The sequence below is a fragment of the Sminthopsis crassicaudata genome, chromosome 2, assembly GCF_048593235.1.
Source record: "Sminthopsis crassicaudata isolate SCR6 chromosome 2, ASM4859323v1, whole genome shotgun sequence".
NCBI classification, from domain to species: Eukaryota; Metazoa; Chordata; class Mammalia; order Dasyuromorphia; family Dasyuridae; genus Sminthopsis; species Sminthopsis crassicaudata.
In genome coordinates this window covers 48,203,784-48,222,582 of record NC_133618.1, presented here as the reverse complement: position 1 = coordinate 48,222,582, position 18,799 = coordinate 48,203,784, and the positions used below count along the sequence as shown (strand labels likewise).

General features: G+C 37.0%; 1 protein-coding gene across 3 annotated transcripts; it reads right to left on the bottom strand.

The window, feature by feature from the left end:
* Positions 1-624: 624 nt before the first annotated feature.
* LOC141554363 (sulfotransferase 1C4-like) lies at positions 625-18,051 on the bottom strand. Of its 3 annotated transcripts, none has more exons than XM_074286169.1 (7): positions 17,903-18,051; positions 13,206-13,357; positions 10,473-10,687; positions 3,321-3,447; positions 2,321-2,415; positions 1,327-1,507; positions 625-1,227 (listed from the first exon to the last, which is right to left on the bottom strand). In XM_074286169.1, the coding sequence occupies exons 2-7, from the start codon at positions 13,342-13,344 to the stop codon at positions 1,118-1,120; spliced, it is 867 nt and encodes a 288-aa protein (XP_074142270.1). In that variant the 5' UTR covers positions 13,345-13,357; positions 17,903-18,051; the 3' UTR covers positions 625-1,117. The 3 variants fall into 3 exon arrangements, with proteins under 3 accessions (XP_074142270.1, XP_074142271.1, XP_074142272.1); XM_074286170.1 differs by having other exon boundaries at positions 17,580-18,020; XM_074286171.1 differs by having other exon boundaries at positions 17,741-18,020.
* Positions 18,052-18,799: the final 748 nt, after the last annotated feature.

Sequence of the window (18,799 nt, the reverse complement as noted above, 5' to 3'; positions counted from 1 at the left end):
CTATATTCTTATATTCTCTCCTCTCACTTTCTTAACCCCTTATAGTCAGGCTCCCAATCTAGTCATTCTACTGAAACCAGCCTCTTTAAAGTTACCAGTGATGTATTAGTGGCCAAATCCAATGGCCTTTTCTCAACCTTTATTCTCCTTGACTCTTTGCAGTATTTGACACTTATTGGGTTTTCTGGACACCATTTTGTTCTGGTTCTCCTCCTACCTGGCTACTCCTCCAATGTCTTTATCTGGATCGTTTCCTCTCACTATAGGCATTCCTCATAGTTTTATCCTAGACGCACTTTTCTCCCTTTCATTTAGGGATCTTATCAGTTCTCCTGGATTAATTGCCATCTCTACACTGAGGATTTGTAAATCTAACTCTCCAGCTCCAACCTCACTGCTGGACTTCAGTCTAGAGTCTTGAATTGGATATTCAGTAGATCTCAAAAGCCCAATATGTCCAAAACAAAATTCAGGTAAGTATCTTTTCTCTTAAACCTTTGCCCAACCCCCAACACTATCCTTCCAGTCCTTCAGGGTAACAACTTAAATGCCATCCTCACACTAAAGAAAACCAGTGTAAAGTCATGGAGTATTGTGTGTGAGAAACAAATAGGCTACCATAGCTGGAAGAAAATATGCTAAGCATTTATTAAGCACCTACTATATTTAAAATTTCAACTCTCTCATTTGGGCCTTATAAGAGCCCTAGGAACTGTTATTATTACCCTCATTTTATAATTGAAGAAACTGAGGCAGGTAAGGGTTAAGTGACTTGCCTAGTATCACATAGCTAGGAGGTGTCTGAGACTGGATCTGAACTCAGGTTTTCCTGACTCCAGATTCAGCAATCTAGGCAAAAATAAATCTATTCTTCTCAGAAGAAAGTGAATTGCCTTTTTTGGTTAAGTAAGCTTCCTTTTGTTAACTGTTGAATAAACTCCTGAATGTCTTATTTTGTTCCAAAATGAGCCCTCTACACATAAAGGACATGAGGCTCTTTAATAGAGGGCAATCTGTAGCTTGTTAATGTGGGATGGAAAGCAGGGCAGAGTAGAGGTAAAGCATCATTACAAGAAGCATGAGAGAAAGAATGTGGGTTTTGTTTTCCTGGTTATTCCTAAGACCAGGGGAATTTAACGGTGAGATCGCCCATCTCTCTCTGGTAGACATGATTGAATCTGGTATTCTGCTCAGGTGAGAAGTGTTCCTTCCAGTCTTCTATTTCACCTAAAGGGAGAAAAGGATATAAAATGCTTGGATAAGTAAAGCCTCCCCTTCTCCTTGGGAAAGTCCATTGAGTTTCCCACCCTAGGCAACCCTCCTTACCTTTCCTCATAAACTTTCCCACACTGTGGTCAAATATTTCCGGAGGGACAAGGGTATAGTTGAGCAGATCATTTTGACTCATGAAGGAAAAACTACAGTAATGCAGAATGTTTTGAAGATCTTTGGGTTCCAGATGTTCACCCAGGAAGTTGGCCAGGTTCTGGATAGTCTGGCAAGGTTCCTTGGAAACAGGACACAGGAATGAGGCTGAAGTGCGTTAGAACCCTCACATCCCATCCTCCCCATATTGAGGCAGTTCTGAAATCTCTACTGCTCCTGAGGAAGGAGTGGGGAGAAACCAAGCTGGGGGGACCCTGGGAGTAGGCTTGGCAAACAGAGACCAGGGCTGGAGAGGGAGGAGGAGACGCTTCCTCCCTATTACAACTGGCATCCATGCATCTGTTTATGAGTTTGTGTATACGTGTATACTCGTCTGAGAGAGAGTGTGATTATGTTTGTGAAATGAGTCTTCTGTGACAATGTGTGTGCTTTGGTGATTGTGTGGGTATGTGAGCCTTTGTGAATATGTGTGGATGTGGGTACAGTTGTAGGTGTTTGTGAGTGTGTCGTGTGTGTATAATGCATGTGCAATGTGTAAGACCTATGATTTGTGTATATAATATCTGTGTTTGGGGCACCGTGTATATGTGATTGTGTGTGTTCTTGTCAGGATGCCAGTGTGTGTTTGTGGCTCCAGGATCCTGTTAGTTTTATTCTCCAACCTCCCAGCACCACTTATTTGTTTCTTTGGGAATTCTGAGTATCTGGGAAGATCCCAGGGGACTGGAAGCTAGCACAGAAGGCTCTTGTCTGGGGGGAAAAGCTGAAGGTCCAAGTTGGGGACTCTGTGCACTCCACATCTCCAATTATGGTATCACCAAAGCCAGGAGTAGCCTTGGCCATGGAAGAGGACCCCCAAGAAGGCTATGTGAAGGGGCTGCAGGATCCCCCACTGAAGACTGAGCTCAGGGACATTTGGAAAAATATTGTCTACCTGGGACAGCTCCTCGTAAGTGAGCAGAAAGAAATTCAGTTCTTGCTGAACAGATAACCAGCCCTTTATATGGTCAAACCAGGAACCATAGTGCACTAAGGGAGAGAAGGCAGAGAGAGGGTCAAGAGAATGCTCCCAAGCCAAGGCCAATAGCCCCTCCGGGCTGACCAGGAAAGCTGCCCAGCTCACACCCAGGGGCATCTATCTGTTTTCAATCCAAAGGAAGAACACGTTATTTGATCTTTCTGAAATCAGCAGCAGAGACTTCAGGCCTTAGAAAACTTTCCAGAGGCTTGCCACTATCAGAATTTGCCTGAGTTGTTGATAAGATGGAAGGAGTAGTATGGAAAACCACTCTGACTCTGAAGTGAGGAGGGCCTGGTCTGCCATTCACCACCAGTGTGACTTTTTTTTAAAATCCCTGGTCCTCAATTCATCTGTAAAATGAAGGGTAGAGAGAGGAAGAAGCATTTACATGATGCTTACTGTGTGCCACAAGCTATGGCAACTGTTTATAAAAATTATTACATTTGATCCTTACAATAATCTGAAAGGCGACTGCTGTCACCATCCTCAATTTACAGATGAAGAATCCTTGGAGAGTAGAGGGTGACTTGTTCAAGGTCATATAGCCACTAACCTTGTCTAAAGAAGACTTCTCTTTGAAGTCTTTTAGTGATGGAGAATTTGTTTCCTCTGAGAGAGTGAAGTCTTCAACACCAGAATGAGTCCCTTCTACTTTTAGACAGCTCTCATTAGTGGGATTAGATAATACACCAGACATTAGAAATATTTTTTGCACAACTTCATATGTATAAAGGTTATCATTTCATATGCATAATGGTTATCATATTTCTTGTTTTTTCAATAAATGGGAAGGGGAATGAAGAGAGGGAAAGAAGTTGGAACTGAAAATTAAAATTAGAGATGAACCAGACATAAGAAATGGGATTGCTCTCAAAATGGAGATCACACCCTGGGTCCCCAGATAATAAATAACCTTTGCCCTCCAGGAACTGGTCAAAGAAATCTTCAAAGGAATCAAATTCTGGCATAAACTTTGCCAAATTGTGGAAGTGATAGTAGGAGACCAGGACATCCTTTGGATTCCGTGCCACATATACCACCTAAGGAAAAACCAAATGAAGAATGGGTGAGAGTAATCCTGCACTGCTGGGTCAAGTTCTAAGATCTGTTGCCTAACCAAGTTCCTTAGGGATGCTCCTCTATCCCCACTTACTTTTCTCCCTTCTGTATCCTACTTTCTTTTCTTTTCTTTTTTCTTTTTTTAAATAATAATAGCTTTTTATTTTCAAAATATAGGCAAAGATAGTTTTCAACATTTAACCTTGCAAAATTGTGTTCCAAATTTTCCTCCTGCCATACCCTCCAACCCTCGCTTAGATAGCAAGCAATCCCATATATGTTAAAGATGTTCAATTCTTCTATACATATATCCACATTTATCATGCTGCACAAAAAAAAAAAAATCAGATCAAAAAGAAAAAATGAGAAAGAAAAGAAAAAGCAAACAACAAAAAAGGTAAACAAAAAACTGTTGTAATCCACATTCAGTTCCCAAAATCTCACTCTGGGCACAGATGGCTCTCTCCATCATAAGCCTATTGAAATTGACTTGAATTGTCATTATTGAAAAGAACAATGTCCATCAGAGTCCTCTATCCTACTTTCTATGCTCATATGGAATCACAGAATTCAAGATGAATTCACTCAAACTGAGTGAACCTTCTAGACCACCTGTTCAAAGGATAAAAGGATAAAAAAAGGTTAGAAGACATCTTAAGAATAAGAGTTCAACTTGTTTACTTCATAGAAACTGAATTCTAGAGAAGGGAATGATAGTGCTCTAACTAGTTTAGGTCAGTTGAGACTTTGTCTCAGGGCATTGAACTATACAGGGTGCTGACATAATAGTACTATTTTGGCATGCAGAAACAAGTGAGTCTAGTAAGAATAATTTTTCCCCTCTGCCCCCATTAATATTTTTAATGGATGACACTGGAATGGCAAAAAAAAATTAACAAACAAAACAAAAAGTCTACAACCTTCTGAAATTCCATTTCCAGTGCCTAGTTTCAGTATTTGAGGTAACATTGGTAGGAAATCTCCCAGCTGCTATAATTATTGCTTTTGTCTTGCCTACAGCTGCCAATGGCCTTGGAGCAGGGCCCTGTTATAGTAGAGAGTTCAAGGGGCCAGAGCTGCTGGAGGGAAAGAACAAAGTGATTTTTTTCCCAACAAAAAGAATTTGCATTGTAGATGGGACAGAGAGGGAGGTGCCCACCTAGAAAGAGGCAGGCAGGTCAAACCCTAACAGTTATTCCTGACAGTTATTAATATCTACCTCCCTTTTCCATTAACCCTAAGGAGCCAAGCTAAGGAGTCATTTTCCCATTTCTTGCCCCTCCTGGTGGCTTTAGCCTGGTAGATTTTAAAGTCTCCCCCCCACCCCAGACTTAGATATTTAAAAAAGTCTATCCAATATCAAAGCTGTTGAAGGACCCTAGCATAGCAGAGTGGTAAGGTTTATTAGCTCTTAAATCAGGTGATTTAAGCCATTCGAAATGGCTATTTTCTCTTCTACTCCACTCTACCTCCCAAATGGCTCTGAGAAGTCAGTCTGTGACAGAAGGGCCACATCCCTGGTTTGCTCTTAGCTGATATGGAAGCATTTGGATGTTAGTGCTGTTACCATTGACAGCATGACCCCCTTCAGGACTGGAAAAAGCCTAAACTATTCTTCCCTTCAATGCCTGAGGATTTGGAAATTGTTCACCAAGTGGACCTTTTCATCATCTTCTGCAGTGAAAAGGGAGCTCTGGAATTTTTCCATCTGTTTCTCTGAAATTATGATGGGTTCCTTGAGCACTATCCCAATCACACTCTCATGCAAGCATAGTGTGGTCAGGGACCTCGGGTAAGTTTAGTGGTGGAGGTTCATGGTAGGAGGCATTTGGGACTGAAGCTGTTGAACTGTGCTTTTGTTCCTTTGAAGAAGTAAATATAGCATGTGTTGCTTTTTCTGGATGTGGATGGCAGTTTTGGTCCAAAGTCTATTGGGATTGCTTTGAATCACTGAGCTACTGAAAAGAGCCAAGTTTTTAATAGTTGATCATTGCACATTCTTGCTGCTATTGTGTCCAATGTATTTCTGGTTCTGTTTGTTTCCCTCAGCATCAGTTCATGTAAATCTTTCCAGGCCTTTCTAAAATCAGCTTGTTTATAATTTTTTATAGAACCATAATATTCCATTATCTTCATACACCAGAATGTATTCAGCCATTCCCCAACTGATGGGCAGCCTGAATAATTCTTTATAAAATAGGAAACTACTGGATGTTCTCTGTGCAATTCCTTCCAAAAGTGACAGTACCAAGATGATCTGGCTGCACCAGCAGCTTCCTCAGCAGCAGCCTGAGGGAATTCTGGCTTCTCCTTTCATGGGACTGTATCCTGGGATCTCTTTCTCCATCTCATGAAAATTCATGTTTATGTTCTGAATTCTGAAGTATTTCCACCCCTCTGCCTCACAACTACATTTGGACTCCTTCTTGATGTTTACCTTATGGCAAACATACCTAGATGGATATGCCTTATGAGGGTGTCCCAGGTGACATTTTGGGAAGTTGCTTATCCAAGACCAGGTTGATAATAAGCAATGGAGCTTATACTGGAACTTCTGATACTAAACCCAGAGATTTTTTTCCCTCAAACTTTTCATTTTGAAGTAAGGGAAATTGGGACTAGGACAAATTTTTTCCAAGTCTGGAAAGGAGGAACCAGGAAAGCTTACTGAAGACAGTGGAATTTGAGCTTTCTTCTTACTCTCTTACCATCTGGATCCCAATCTCATCAGTCCAGAGAAACTGCTCTCTCCAAAGTTGCTGATCTCTTAGTTGCCAAATCCAATGGTCTTTTTATGATCCTCTTTGTCCTTGACCTCTCTGTCAATCACGCTCTCCTTCATGATGCTCTTCTTTTTAGATTTTTGGGCCACCTTTCTCTCTCCTACATATCCTTTGCTGTATCTTCCTTCAGGTAATGTTCTCTTCTTTTTACCTTTTTCTGCTTTTCTTGAGTTCTATGTTTGGAGGTCAAATTTTTTGTTTATCTCTGGCCTTTTCATCAGAAATAAATGAAATTCACCTGTTTCATTGAATGTCCATCTTCTTCCCTGAAAGAAAATGCTCAGTTTAGCCAGGTAGTTTATTCTTGGCTGCATTCCAAATTCCTTTGCCTTTGGGACTATCATATTTCAGACCCTTTGATATTTTAAGGTGGAAGCTTCTAGGTCATGGATAATTCTTATTGTGGCTCCTCGGTATTTGAATTGGTTTTTTTTTTTTTTTTCTGGCTGCTTACAATATTTTTTTCTTGATCTGATAGTTATGAAATTTAGCCATGATATTCCATGGAGTTTTAATTTTGGGTCTCTTTCAGGAGGTGTTTGGTGAATTCTTTCAATGGCTATTTTACCTTTTTATTCTATGACATCAGGGTAGTTCTCTAGTGTCTAGGCTCTTTTTTTCATCAGAGTTTTCAGGAAGTCCAATAATCCTTAGATTGTCTCTCCTAGATCTATTTTTCCAGGTGAGTTGTTTTCCCAAGTAGGTATTTTACACTTTTTTCTATTTTTTTAGTTTGCTTTACTGATTGATCAGTTTTGATTTTTGGTGAATTATTTTCTTGATTTACTTTTTTTTTTAAATTTCTTTTTGTATTTGTCCAATTTAATTTTTAAATGAGTTGTTTTCTTCTATGGATTTTTTTTCGTTTCACAAATTCTGTTTTTCAGGTAATTGTTTTCTTTTCCATTTTATCAAATCTATTTTTTAATGAATTATATGATTTTTCCATTTCACTAAGTCTATTTTGTGGTGAATTTTCTTCAGATAATTTCTGTGTTGCCTTTTCCCTCTTGCAAAGTTTTCATTTCCTTTCCCCATTTTTCTTCTAGCTCTCTTTCAAGATCTTTTAAAATTTCTTCTAGGAGAGCCTTGTGTGATGGGGGCAATTTATATTACACCTTTGGTGCTTCATTTAGATGCATTCTGCTTTTGTATCCTTAGGGTTTGAAATCTGTTCTTCTCTTTCACCATTAAAAACTCTCTATAGTCAGAGTTCTTTTTGCTTTCTTACTCACTTTTAAAAAAAAGTTGAGATCTGCGTTTAGGGCAAGGGAGGTTGTCCAAGCTTCTTTACAAACAGCAGCGGCTGTACTGAGTCCCTGCTGACTCACTCCCAGGGTTGGATGGGTGTGGCCAGGTCCTGTGAGCCTCTGGTGCTTTGGTATACACTCTTTACCTTTTGTGTTTCTTTTGGATGTTTTATAACTTCTCTGCTGATCTACTGGCTTGCCACCAGAGAAGAGTAGCCAACACTGTGATAGAGTCCTCACCATAGATTCTCTGGTGTGTGGAGCCTGCACAGCCCTGGGAAATGAGCTACTTTCACTTGGTGTCTGTGCTTGGACTGCTTGCACTTGGCCCACCTCCCTCCATGCCCAATTGAAACAGACGTTTTCTGGTGATCTTTGAAATTATTTTCTGCTGGCAATTTGTTACACTCCCAATATTTGTGGATTCTGCCTGCTCATACCTAACTCAGAGGCTGGATTTGGTATATAGTGTGAGGGTCATGGGAGAAGATCAGAAAGAAACGTATGTCCTCTACACCATCTTGGCTCTGCCCCCTCCTCCCCAGGTAATGTTCTTTAAGAAGTCTTGGGTTCTTTTCTCTTCTACCTTCATACTAATTCACTTGAGGATCTTATCAGCTGGAAGAATTTAGTTACCATCTCTATACTGATGATTCTCAAACCTACTCTTCCTCCCCCAATCTCTCTGCTCTCCAATCTTTCATCTTTAATTGCTTTTCATACACCTTAAATTTCATGTACCTTAAGGTGTACACACCTTAAACACAGTATGTCCACTATAGAATTCATTTATCTTTTCTCCTAATCCTCCCCCACTCTCCAACATCATTTTTCCATCCCTTGGGTTCATAATCTAGCAGTCATCCTGGATTTCTACTATCTCTAACCCCCCACATAGAAGCTGTTATCAAGATCTATTTGTTTCACCTTTGCAATATATTTCCCAAACTTCCCTTCTTTCCCTTGACATCCTCACCTTGGTGCATGTTCTCATCTATCCACTATATTGTCCTTGAGATTCTGTTCTGAAGCACTGTTTTTTCAAAGGACCCTAAATCTAGGCCTGGATCAGGCTTGAGAGGCCATCTAGTTCAATTGCTTCATTTTACAGATTAAGAAACTGAGGCTCAGGTTAAATGACTTGTCCAAATAAGGGTCATAAGTGTCAGAACCCAGGAGAAAGAATTTGAATCCAGGTGTTCTTGTCTTTTTTTCATAGGACTAGGTAAACCAACATCCATCCATCCCTCCATCTATCCATCCTTCCTTTCCTCCTTTTCCTCCCCCTTCTCTGTACACATAGGGAATCATACCCTGACCTGTGCATACTCTGCCCAAAGGAATATAAATTTTGATCACTGAAACTTTGGAAAGATATCTTGGGGTTTACAGGCCAGATTTCTCTTTTTTTCTCTTCCCTTCTTATTTATTCTATCATAAAAAAAAAAAAAAAATCTTTTAACCCAAATCACTCTGGTTCTCACTGACTGGCCAATAATAGGACCTACCCTGAGGCTCCTTTGACTATTGTTTGGGTTTTGATAACTTGGAGTGAATATAAATCATAACTGTTTCTGTTTGGGCCAGAAACCTTGAGGGTCTTTCCTTCCCAGATCAATTTTTTTGGACTAGATAAAAGAGGCCATTTGGGGCTTCATTTCTTACCTAACCTTAATCACTGAATGAATGTTGCCTCAGACAAATGGAGATCTATTAAACACCTTGCCTTACAAAGACCCTGCATCTGGAGTCATCTCCAGTTATCCTGATCTATATATTGTCACTGGTCCCAGATGGTTCCAGAGGAGAGAGTAATGTTATTTTGAATGAAGGACAGACAATAACAGCTGAACCAAGAATTCATACCCTGATTACCTGATTGTGACAAAGTGGGCTTAATAAGCGATCAGCCTCTTAAGCCTCATGCAGTGTTCCTCCATTTTGAAAGTATTTTGCTCCCTATGACTCCTGAAGCCAAGCAAAATGATTCACACAAAGGACTAGAACAGTAAATAGGAGACTGGGTATCAATTTTTTTTTGTTTTTTTGGCAAGGAAAATATTGTATTTCTGAAAGATATACTATTAGTCATTTACTTCCTTCTGCTGACTGCTGGTTTTGGTCCTGAAAATCACCTGGAGTTTTTCTTCAGTCAACTGAAGAATCAGTTTCAGAATAGAAAGGGATCATAGGGGTCACTGAGTACCAACTTTTCATTTTGCAGGTGGAGTAAAAGGGGGACAGAAAAGCTAATTGTCCAAGCTTATGCAGTGTCAAAGATGACATTTGAATCTAGGTCTTCCAATTTACAATATATGTATTATATGTGTGTGTGTGTGTATATATATATATATATATATATATATATACATATATATATATATAATTTTATGTGTATATATGAGTATTATATATATTTAATTCTAAACTTTTATATGACTATATACATGAACACATATGTATTATATGAATATAACATATATAATATATAATTCGTATGAATATAACATATATCAATACATACATGAACATATATGTATTATAAGTATGTATTTTCTACATGTACATATATGAATATTATATATATATTTATTCTGAATTTAATAAATATCAAATAAATGGGAATTTCCTCATACACAGCATAACAGAAAAAAGTGGATTATATATAAAACTTCAGTTCTCTGTTTTATAGGCCATGTTTTTCTTTCTAAGTTTATGATACACCGAAGAAGTCACTTTCAAAGCTGTCCAACTTTTTCCTGCTTCCTTTTAGTTTTCTTTCTGGTTTTTTTCTCTGCTTTTTAAAAAAAGATACCTCAGTGGATCTCTTTTCTTTCTTTTGCTTTTCTTTTTCCTGTTTTTTCTCTATTTTCTCTCACCCTTCTACCTGTTTATTTTGCTGTGGTTTTTCTCTCCCCCTTCCCCCCCCAGGGGAAAAAAGACAAAGAAAGCCTCTGAGATCAACTCACTTACTCGAGTTTTGGTATTCTTCAAGTTATGGATCAGTAATCTGGCATGGAAGTGAGTGGTGAGGAGGCGTACTTTGGATGCCTTCATGTCAGTCAAATACTTCAATAAATGCATTTGCTCAATCCAAGGGACACGATGCCAGGTAGGTAGGCTTTGGGTGGACTGGGGGTTCTCTTTGTTGAAGATGAGGCTCAGGATTTGCTGCATCCAGGTTGTACCTAGAAGAAAAAGAAAGAGTAATGGTTTTGAAAGCCAAGGGTATGGATTGGGGAGGCATATGAAAATAAGAATCCCAGTTCCCCCCATTTTTCATTTCTTAAGACTTAATAACTACTGTCTCCACAGCTTGTCCCCCAAGCTCAATTTTCTACTTCTACTTGATAGGACAGGATCTATCAAGAAACAAATTCTTCACTTTATTCCTGGAGGGAATTAAATTGGGGTCCTCTCTACTTAAAATATCCTTTCTCAATCATAAAATCAGTCAAACAGAATTGTCAATAATATACTTGTGGGAAGAAATATATTGATTCCTGGAGATGAGTAATCTAGGAGGAAAGGGATAGAGATATGATTTATCCTTTATTTGGAATGTTAATCTAAAACTGGATAGTTAAGTATCTTGATTTTTCTTTTTTGGGTTCTTATGTAACCTGAAATTTTCTTGGAGCAGAGACAGTTGAAGGCCATGAGATAACATTGTCATTTAGACATCTCATTCTCTAAATCAGAAATAACTTGGAATTAGATTAATCTTAAATTAAGTAATCTAATAAGATTAATCTTCATTTAAAATTGTTTCTGGCAGACTGGTGCCTTAACATAGAGTACAGTATTGGCTTTTTCCCTTTAACAGTAGGAAGAAGGATGATGGATAATTATAACCAGTATCATTTTGATCATTTGCCCAGAGAAGCAGGGAAGAGTAAAACCACTTGAAAGAAAAGTTTGACAAGATAGCTAACAAGCGGTCCCAAAGGCATTTAAGAATGAGAAGGGAAGAACTACAAATAAAACAAAAATGGAGATTTGCAAAAATTCACTATTTTTTGGTTATTTTCAAAACTGTCTGACTCTTTGTGACCTCATTTGGGGTCTTTTTTTGCAAAGATACTGAAGACATTTGCTGTTTCCTTCTTCCATTCAATTTATAGATGAGGAAACTGAGGCAAACAGGCTTAAGTGATTTGCCCAGGGTCACACAGCTAGTAAGTGTCTGAGGCTGGATTTGAACTCAGGGAAAGGAGTCTTCCTGATTTCAGTTCTGACATTCTATCCCCTATACTACCAAAGATAATGAAGCACCCCATATGACATCAGAGTTCCAGATATAACTACAAGAAAGGTAAAAATGACATTAAAAGGAAGAAATACAAGAAAAACAGTTGGATTGGACCAAATGTATATGGAGAGTTATGCTAGAGGGGCCACAATTGTGAGGGCACTGAGAGATTGATATACAAGGTGTCTCAAAGAAGGAGGAATATCAAAGACATGAGAAACGTCTCAGATCTTATTAATAGTGAAGGGGAAAAAATAAACATTTATATAATACCTACCATGTGTCAGGAATTGTGCAAAGTGCTTTATCTCAATTGATCTTTACAATAACCTTATTGTTATTCCCACTTTACAGCTGAGGAAACTAAGGCAAAGAGAGCTTGTGACTTGCCCAGAATTATATAGCTAATCAGTGTCTGAGGCTGGGTTTGAACTGAGATTCTGCTGACTCCAGGCTCAACACTCTATCCACTTAATATCTAAAAAAAAGTGACAGAAAAAGCATCATACAGTAGCCTATGTGTTTGCTCTCCCATTTGTACAATATCTTTATGAGAATCATCCATATATGAATCCAGACTATCCTTGGTGAAAGTTCTAGCAAGAAGCAAGCAGGCTTCTAATTCATATTCAACAATGGACCACACCTTCAGTTTCTCACAATTAACTGAATGAGGGAGAGAATATGAGATGCCATTGTGTTTCTTGTTTGATTAGGAAAAAACCATTTGGTTTAGTAGAACAAAACACTGGCCAGAAGACTTTTTTACAACAAAATTATTCACATATCAAATTCATTCCTAGGAACAAAGACGACAGAAATGACCCTATTCAATTATGCTCTTTTAATAAGCATTAGCTTTTTTACTTTATTTTTCTTGTTTTGTTTGGTTTGGTTCTTTGGTCTGTGTTTTCTTCACAACATGTCAAATATGCAAATATGTTTTGCATGACTGCACATGTATAACCTATATCAAATTTCTCATCTTGAGGAGAAGAGGGAGGGAGAGAATTCTCTGGGAATGAGTAATAACTAAAAATCTTGGCCTTTGGTGAACTATTCCTAAAGTCTCTGGTCAACTTCCCACAGTTTGGCAATCTGGAGGGAAGTGGCTTGGAATCCAACTTAACTCTGACTCATCAAGATGGAAAAAAATATCCCAGCTAACTGAAACACTTGTTAACTTGCTGTGGAATGACTTTTGGTTATCATATAAGAATTTAGACCCAGAAGACCTAGTATGAATAATCTCCTGCCAAATTCCAGATAGAAAATTCAGAGGGCTAGAAAACAAACAGTGGGCATTGACCAGGTATATGATTGAAGCATTTTGGATGGGAGGGTCACCAAAAAGGAAAAACAAAGGCATGGAAGGGAGGTGAGAAGGTTAGCCAAAGCCAAGAAGAGTTTCTTCATTTTTTCTGGGGGCAAGTTCTGCCAGCTGCACCTATTACCTGATTTTGGGAAAGTGACCAAGAGGACATCTGTGTCTTGGAACTGGAAGTTGACAGCAGCATGCAGGGTCTCTTGGGTTTGCAAGTTTCCTGGAAAGGAGAGGCCTTCAAAGACTTCAACAACTTTCAATCTGTCCATGATAGTATCTCTTCTGCAGGGAAAGGGGAACCCAACATAAATGTTAGGGAAATTATCTGAAAGGATTCACCACTTGGGGAAGATCTTTAAAACTGGCAATCCTAGTTCTCTAAATTCCTAAGAAGAAAATGAGAGTCCAGAGATTGGGTGTGGGAGATTATTTTATGCAGCTAAATGTATTCCTCAGCCTGCCTAGCATAGTTTCACTTTCTATTTGCTCCTAAAACTTATTTAACTTTTTCTTCAAGAATTAACTATAAAACCTTACATAACCCTTGATCTGGCAATTCTGCTAGTGAGTCAGAGATCAAAGGAAAAGGAAAAGCACTCATATGCACAAAAATGTTTATAACATCTTTTGTTTGTGATACCAGAGAATTAAAAACCAAGGAGAAACCAATCAAATGAGGAATGGATAAACAACTTGTGGTAAGGATTGTAATGGAATACTGTTGTAAGAATTGATAAAGAACATGGTATCAGAAAATCCTGGGAAGATTTATATGAACTGATGTTATTAAGATAATCTTGTTAAGCATATTGTACACAGTAACAGCAATACTGTAAACAATAATTGACTGTCAAAGACTTGGCTTTTCTTATCAATACAATGATCCGTGACAATATATTACAAAAATGATATACCCAAGCTGGATTTATACCAAGAATGCAGGGCTAAATTAATATTAGGAAAACTATAAGTATAACTGAACATCTCTATGGAAAATGACAAAAATTAGATGATTAACTCCAAAAATGTTGAAAAAGCTTGTATTTAATTTTTAAGAAATTAAAAACCATTGGAATAAATGAAGCTTTTTTTTCCCCCCCTGAGGAACTTGGGGTTAAGTGACTTGCCCAGGGTCACACAGCTAGAAAATGTTAACTGTCTGAGACCAGATTTGAACTCAGGTCCTTTACTTCAGGGCTGGTGCTCTATCTACTGTGCCACCTAGATGCCCCAAATGAAGCTTTTCTTAAAATGATAAAATATAACTATATAAAATCAGAATAAATACTGTATAGAATAAAGATAAAGTAGTAGCCTTTTCAATAAGATCAAGGTTGAAACGAGGATGCCCATTATCACCATTATTATTTAATAATGTACTAGAGAGGCAGCTAGATGGCTCAGGATGGGGGAATAATAATGTACTAGAAAATGCTAACTATAGCAATGACAAGAAATTGAAGGAATAAGCATAGGTAACAAGGAAACAAAATTATCACTTTTTATGGCTATATGATGCTTTACTTGGAGAATCTTGGAGAGTTAACTAAAAAACTAGTTGAAGAATTAACAACTTTAATAAAGTTCCAGAATATAAAATAAAACAATACAAATCATCAGTATTCATATACACACACCTTCATGTATACACACATCATACATATTATATACATAATAATATGTCTGTCTACCTATGCCAACAAAACCCAAAAGAAGCAAAAGAAGGAGAAATTCCATTAAAAATAACTGCAGACAATGCTTTGGAGTCTGTGTGCCAAGACACAGGACCACATGAATACAATTACAAGACATTCTTCATACAAGTAAAGACATCAAATTAACTAAAGAAATTTTTATTGTTCATAGGAAGTATTTTATCCTTTTAAAATGACAATACCACTTAAGTTAACTTACTTATTCAGTTCCATACCAAACTACAAAAGAATTACTTTATAGAGATAGAAAAAAATGATAATAAAATTCATTTGGAGAAACAAAAGATCATAGATATCAAGAAAATCAGTGAAAAAAAAAGTGACAGACTTCTCAATCTATACTACATAGCCATAATCATCAAAACAATTTGGTACTGGATAAGAATTAGAGAGGTTCATCAGTGAAATAAATACCATATACAGAAACAAATGAACACAGTTACCTAGTATTTGATAAACCCAAAGATCCTCGCTATTGAGGCAAGAACTTAATATTTTGCAATAATTGTTGTGAAATCTGGAAAGAAATCAGGAAGAAAGTACATATGTACCAACATTCAGTTCTCTATAAATCATTCAGAAAAACAATTTGGAACTACAAAGAACTATAAAATTGTGCAAACATTTTGGTCCAGCAATATAGCTACTGGGGTCGATACTATAAGGAGATAAGAGAAAAAGGAAAAACACACACATATATATAAAATATTTATGCCAGTTCTTTTTATGGCAGTAAAGAATTGGAAACTGAGGATATACCTTTCAATAAGGGAATGGCTGAACAAGTAATAACAACAACAATAACAACTAACTATTTACAGCTCTTATCATATGCCCAGCATTGTGCTAAGTGTTTCATAATTACTCAGAGTATATGAATATAATGTAATAAGATTGGGCTATAAGAAAGGATAGAGGGTATGGTTTCAGAAAATCCTAGGAGGATTTATATGAACTGAAAGTGAGCAGAGCCAAAACAATGTATACAATAATAGCAATATTGTAAAGATAATCAATTGTGAAATACATTAACTCAGATCAATAAAATGATTTACCACAATTTTTCCAAAGGATTCATGATGAGTAATTCTATTCACCTCTAGAGAGAGAACTGATGGACTCAAGAGTGAAGATTGAAGCATATATTTTTCATTTTTAAATTTTTCTTGTATTTTTTTTGAACATGGCAAATGTGAAAATATTTTGCATCCTATGTATACATCCTATGTATAATGTGTATAACTTTTTTGCCTTTGTAATAGGTCGAGAAGGTAGAAAATTTGGAATGGAAAAATCAGAATAAAAAGAATTAAAAAAAAAGACAAATTCAAATCTCCAAACACTTAATAGTTGTGTGACCTTATGTACATCACTTCAACCAACCAGACTTGACCAGACCTTCCCATCTATATAATCAAAATAATAATAATTTCTACTCTACAGGGTAATTGTGAAACTCAAATGAAATAATGAATATAATGTGTTTTACAAATAAACTATAAAGCATATAAATGAATTATTAACTACTTATGGATTGATTATTATGATTATTAGAAGAGTAAGGAATTCTTATTTCCACATAAATAACTATATATGTATGGCAGATTTCTTTTCTACCATTAGACACAAACATAGACATTTACATATATATATATAACATATATTCATATAACATATACACATGTATATGTATATATATATGTACATATATAATATGTAAAATTATTCTATAAATACATCTATGTATCTATAAATACATTCTCTGGATGCAGTAGCATGTTTCTTCATATATTTTTTATTTTTAATTTGTGCATTTGTAATAGTCAAAATTACTTAGTTGCTCAAAGTCGTTTCTGAAACAATATTGCTGTTACTATATACAATGTTCTCTTGGTTCTGCTCACTTTGTTCTTCATTATTTCATGTAAGACTTTTTATGCCTTTATAAGATCAATGAGCTCATCATTTCTTATAGTATTCTAACACAACCATACACCATAACTTTTTCAATTATTCCCAATTGATAAGGATCCCTGAAATATCCATATCTTCTACCACAAAAAGAGCTGCTATAAACATCCCATTCTCATTCAAATTTATAATTACTATTTGTATTTCCATCTTATTTTTACTATTTTCTTTTTCAGCCTCTCTTTTTGCCCTATCCCTGTTACGTTATCTTTCTTCTCATCTTCCCACCCTCCACTTCACCCATTCTTCCAAGGGTCCCTTCTCTTACTCCCCACCTCCCAGTTTCAATCTATACCCCCCTCCAAAAATCCCTCCCCTCTCTGTCCCTGAGTTTTCTCATCTCTCTACAAGTTCAGAAGACTTCTACACCTTTCAAGATATACAATTTATTTCTTATTCAACCCAGGTTACCAAATCCCTACCCCACCTGCTTCCTCTGTATTAGCTCTTCCTTTTATGAATCATTTTTATAATATAATTACTCCCTTTTACCTTTTCCTATCCAATTTGTTTTTTTAGAATCACTCCAGCATATACAACTTAGCCCCAACTTTTCTTTCAAAGTACCTTGGTAATGATGACAATTTTTAGAATACTAATAACATTTTCATATGTATAACAAATAAGCAGTTTGAGCTTAATGAATGATAGATTTAGTCTTTAATGTTTTTCTTATATTTCTTTTGAATCTTTTATATGGACTTTGCTCTTGAGTTCTGATCTTTTTGTTACAAATATCTGAAAAGTCTTTCAGTATGTCAAATATCCATAACTCTTTTGTTCTTTGTCTTTTTCTTTCCTTTAAAGCCCCAACTTACCTCAGCCTTGGCACCTCTGGCTCCCTTCTTCAGTTAGCCTTCTCCCTGAATTTAATCCCATAGCTGCTTCCCTTTCCTCTACTCTTTCACCAGTCCTCTCCATGCAGGATGGAATCAAATCCTCAGCCCACTTCTATTCCTCCCACCCTTATCTTTTCTACCTTCTTTGCTGGATGAAGAAGTTTGGAAAGCTGTAGTCCTGCTTGGAGACTGGGGAATGTCTGATGGCTTTTCCCAGAGCCAGCTAGAACTCAATCTTTCCTCCTAAGCATCAGAGGTGAGGGGGAAGAGGGGAAGAAACAGGGAGGGAATCTTGTGCTCACTTGGCCAATGCAGATAGAAAGGACTTTCCTCCACTTCCAACAGCCCCTGCCTGAATTCTGCGTCTTAAGACAAGAAACCCAAAGTTGCTTCTTATAGAAGCTGGCCTTGGGTTGATCTGGTGCAAAGATATGTTTCATAGAAAGTGTTCAAAGTTGCTGGAGGAATTCCCCGCCTCCTTCAGTTTTTGCCAGATTAAGCAATTGGGCAGGGATGGCAGAGGCGGTCTGAAATCCTACACTCCTTTTCTGAAAGATTGAAAAACATGAAAACTGAAGGATCTTTAACATCAAGAAGTGAACTATGACCAGAAACTCATTCATAGGAAATGAAAGCCCTTAAGGGCTGCCCCAAATTGGGTCACCAATTTTTATAATTGTAAGGCATGTACTAGTGGGCCACCCAGGAGATAAAGCATGAAACATGGAAGGAACATAGCAGCAAAGAAAAGGGAAACCAGAAGATGGAAAATCAAAAGAAATCAAAATTTATATCTTTTTAAAAATGCAATTCTTGATTTTTCCATTTATTAATATTTTATTTTTTTCTATCTAGTTGCAAAACAATTTTTAACATTTGTTGTTTTTTAAAAAAAACATTGAGTTCCAGATTCTCTCCCATTTCAAAGTTCAAATCTTAATGCCAACTGATCAATGACAGAACTCTGAGCCAGTCAGTCACCTATGTATGCCTTGTATCCTCAGGTGGGAGTGGAATCTAAGTATTCTCACTTTCACTCTAATTTTTTTTTTTTTAAATTTTGAACTTAAACACAAAAAGGAGTATTTCCATATTCACAGCAAAACAAAAAGAGAATTCTACGGTAAAACCATAAATCTCTGTGTCAACTTTTTAAAAATTATATTTTGTTTTCCCCCAGTTACATGTTAAGAATATTT